Source organism: Mytilus trossulus, chromosome 14, assembly GCF_036588685.1.
Source record: "Mytilus trossulus isolate FHL-02 chromosome 14, PNRI_Mtr1.1.1.hap1, whole genome shotgun sequence".
NCBI classification, from domain to species: Eukaryota; Metazoa; Mollusca; class Bivalvia; order Mytilida; family Mytilidae; genus Mytilus; species Mytilus trossulus.
In genome coordinates, this window is record NC_086386.1 from 863,483 (window position 1) to 866,670 (window position 3,188).

At 34.2% G+C, this 3,188-nt stretch overlaps 1 protein-coding gene across 1 annotated transcript; it reads left to right on the forward strand.

Annotated features, from left to right (window-relative positions):
• Positions 1-702: 702 nt before the first annotated feature.
• Positions 703-2,718, forward strand: LOC134696864 (uncharacterized). Its single transcript, XM_063558823.1, has 3 exons — positions 703-1,197; positions 1,481-1,537; positions 1,699-2,718. The coding sequence occupies exons 1-3, from the start codon at positions 703-705 to the stop codon at positions 2,716-2,718; spliced, it is 1,572 nt and encodes a 523-aa protein (XP_063414893.1).
• Positions 2,719-3,188: the final 470 nt, after the last annotated feature.

The window sequence follows — 3,188 nt, forward strand, 5'->3', positions numbered from 1 at the left end:
AAGTATTTAGGGTTTTCGTGGGAAGGAGAATTTTATGTTTTTACTGTGTTGCCATTTGGTTTAAGTTCAAGCGGGTATATATTTACTAAAACTGTGAGACAATTGGTAAAGCACTGGCGTAAATCTAGCATAAAGGTAGCTGTTTATTTAGACGACGGTTTTGGGGTCGAAGTTAGTTATGAACTATGTGAAAAGCACGCTCGAAGAATCAAAGCAGACTTGATTGCTTCTGGTTTTGTGCCAAACAAAGACAAGTGTGTATGGTTACCTGCACAGAACGTTGAGTGGTTAGGTTTTTCATGGAATTTAATTTCTTGCAAATTGCAAATTCCTCAAAGAAAAATAGATGATATATTGAATTTGGTAGCTTTTATACTAAATTCTAGTTACAGGGTAAAGGTACGACAGTTGGCCAAAATATGTGGTAAGTTAATTGCTTTAACACCAGCAGTAGGTAATGTTACCCAGATAATGACGAGAAACATTTTTTCAGTCATTAATATAAGAGACTATTGGGATCAATATGTAAACATCGGCAAGTATTCCGATTGTATCAATGAGCTTATCTTCTGGAGAGATAATTTGCCTTTATTAAAGGCGGTTGACCTGGTAAAGAACATTTCAAATTTTCATGTTTTCACAGATGCTAGCGATACGGGTGCTGCTGGTTTCATACAAAATCCAACAAACATTTTGCACAAAATGTGGTTAGAAACTGAGCGAGGTAGGAGTTCTACTTGGCGAGAAGTAAAAGCAATTCAGTTATGTGTCAGTGCCTTTTCAAAACTCTTACAAAATAGTATCGTGACTTTTCACACAGATAACAAGAATGCTGTTAGCATCATAAATAAAGGTAGCAAAGTACAAGAATTACAACAGTTGTCCTTAGAAATTTATAGGTGTTGTTTACTTGAAAACATTACATTACACATTATCTGGTTACCCAGAAAAGAGAACGAGCAGGCTGATTTTTTAAGTCGGATTATAGATATTGATGACAGGGGTATTTCCCCAGAGTACTTTCAATTTTTAGACGACCTCTGGGGTCCTCATACCTTTGATAGGTTTGCTAATATGGACAATTACAAAGTAGATAAATTTAGTTCGTTGTACTGGAACCCTGGTTCCTCGGCAGTAGACGCTTTCTCGTGCCACTGGGCACAAGAAAACAATCTATTAGTACCACCTGTGTCTTTAGTTTGTAAGTGCATAAACCACTTGGTTAAATGCAAAGCAGAGGGAACACTGATAGTTCCGAGTTGGCCGTCGTCTCCTTACTGGCCATTAATTTTTGACGAAAACACAAAATACAGATCTTACGTGTTAGATGTGCTCGAATTTAACGAGGTAGACAGAATTTTAGTTTCTGGAAACAATTTAAATTCTATTTTCGCGAACGGAAAATTCAAAGGTAGAATTTTAGCTGTTCGATTGAAAGCTACTGATTGATATTTGTGAAAACTTTTATTATTTTTTGCAGATTTTACTGTCTGGAGGTTCTCTATTCAGAGATGTTGGCTTACAGAAGCTGATTGATGTATATATTGTGTCACTGGACGATATTTTTGGGACCACATGGTCTGTAGATACCACTGGGTATAGTTATGGTCACTGGACCTGTTTTTTCTGTTTGTTGTAAGCTGAGCAGTTACGCATATTTCAAGGTAAATATTTATTTAATTTATAATTATTTTACAGAAAATATTTTCAACGGGATTTTGGAAAAATGACACACAAGTAAAGCACGCAGAACTTAAGATTTTGTTCAGAAAGATGAAGAATTCAGTTATTGACTCAAAAGCCAGAAATACAACTGTTAAATATGCATACAGTTTTAAGCGTTTTGTAGTGTGGTCTGAAAAGTATACAGAAATCAAGTCTGTTCTTCCTGCCGACGAAATCTATGTCAGTTTATATCTTCAATATTTAATGCAAAGTGCTAATCATTACAGTACTATAGAAGCTGCATGTTACGCTATAAAGTGGGCTCACAGTTTAGCTGGGTTTGAAGACCCATGTGCCTCGGATATAGTTAAATGTATTGTTGAGGCATCTAAAAGAAAGCTTAATAGGCCTATTCAGAAAAAAGAACCGATGAATGCAAACATAATGCTCAGTCTTTTTAAGAAATTTGGCGGTACTAATAGTTCGTTAAAAAATCTTAGATTATTAGCTATGTGTTTTCTGGCTTATTCAGGATTTTTAAGGTACAGTGAACTATGCCAGATTAGAGCTAAGAACATTACATTCGGAAACGATCATATTGACATATATATTGAGAGTAGCAAAACAGATTGTTATAGAAAAGGAAAAAACGTTTTGATAGCTAAACTTGATCAAGCTCACTGTCCTGTTAAAATTTTAAGTGATTATTTAGATAAAGCTAAAATAGACAGGTCCTCAGATGATTTTGTGTTCAGAGCTTTATCGTATTGTAAAAGTACAAACAACTGTAAGCTGAGAAAAAAGAATATACAACTATCTTATACTAGGACTAGAGAGATTTTAAAAGGGGCTCTGTCGGATTTAGGTTTAAACGCAAGAATTTTTGGTACACATAGTTTTAGGGCAGGCGGTTGCTCAGCCGCTAGTAACTCTGGTGTATCGGATAGATTATTAAAGATTCACGGAAGGTGGAAATCTGATATTGCGAAAGACAGTTACATAAGCGACAATTTGAAAAAACGCTTATTAGTTTCAAAATCTTTAGGTTTATAAGATTTATTACTGCAATTTCTTTCTTTGTACAATCGAGAATGGTCATCGTGCCTGACAAGTTCTAAAACTAGTGTTTTAGTTATTTATATATGAATGAGATAAGAAAAAGATTGGGCCGAGGTATATAGAAATTATAGAGTCTAGTACATAAATAATTTATGTTCGTTTGAACGAAGAGAATTTAGAAAATAAATATATTTATGTACGTGGCGGAAGAATTTTATCGTATGATAATTCTATTAATATAACAATAGAATTGTAACAGGTTTTATGAACCCGAGTGTTTTTAAATACGGTGGACTCGAATTGAAATTATCGATAAGGGCGTTGACCATTCGCACGTACACACGTAGTTTTTGTTAGTTAAACTTAAGCACATATATATTCGAAAACAGTATTAAATGTACTTTTTGTAACATTTTTTGTTTGTTTTTTGTAGATTGTTGAGACAACCTTTTTAAATTTATTTA

Excerpts from the sequence above, each read along its gene's own strand:
- LOC134696864 (XM_063558823.1), top strand. The coding sequence starts at position 703 with ATGTGGTTAGAAACTGAGCGAGGTAGGAGTTCTACTTGGCGAGAAGTA. Across the intron at positions 1,198-1,480 it reads TAGTACCACCTGTGTCTTTA|ATTTTACTGTCTGGAGGTTC; the intron begins GTTTGTAAGTGC and ends TATTTTTTGCAG. Across the intron at positions 1,538-1,698 it reads GCTTACAGAAGCTGATTGAT|AAAATATTTTCAACGGGATT; the intron begins GTATATATTGTG and ends ATTATTTTACAG.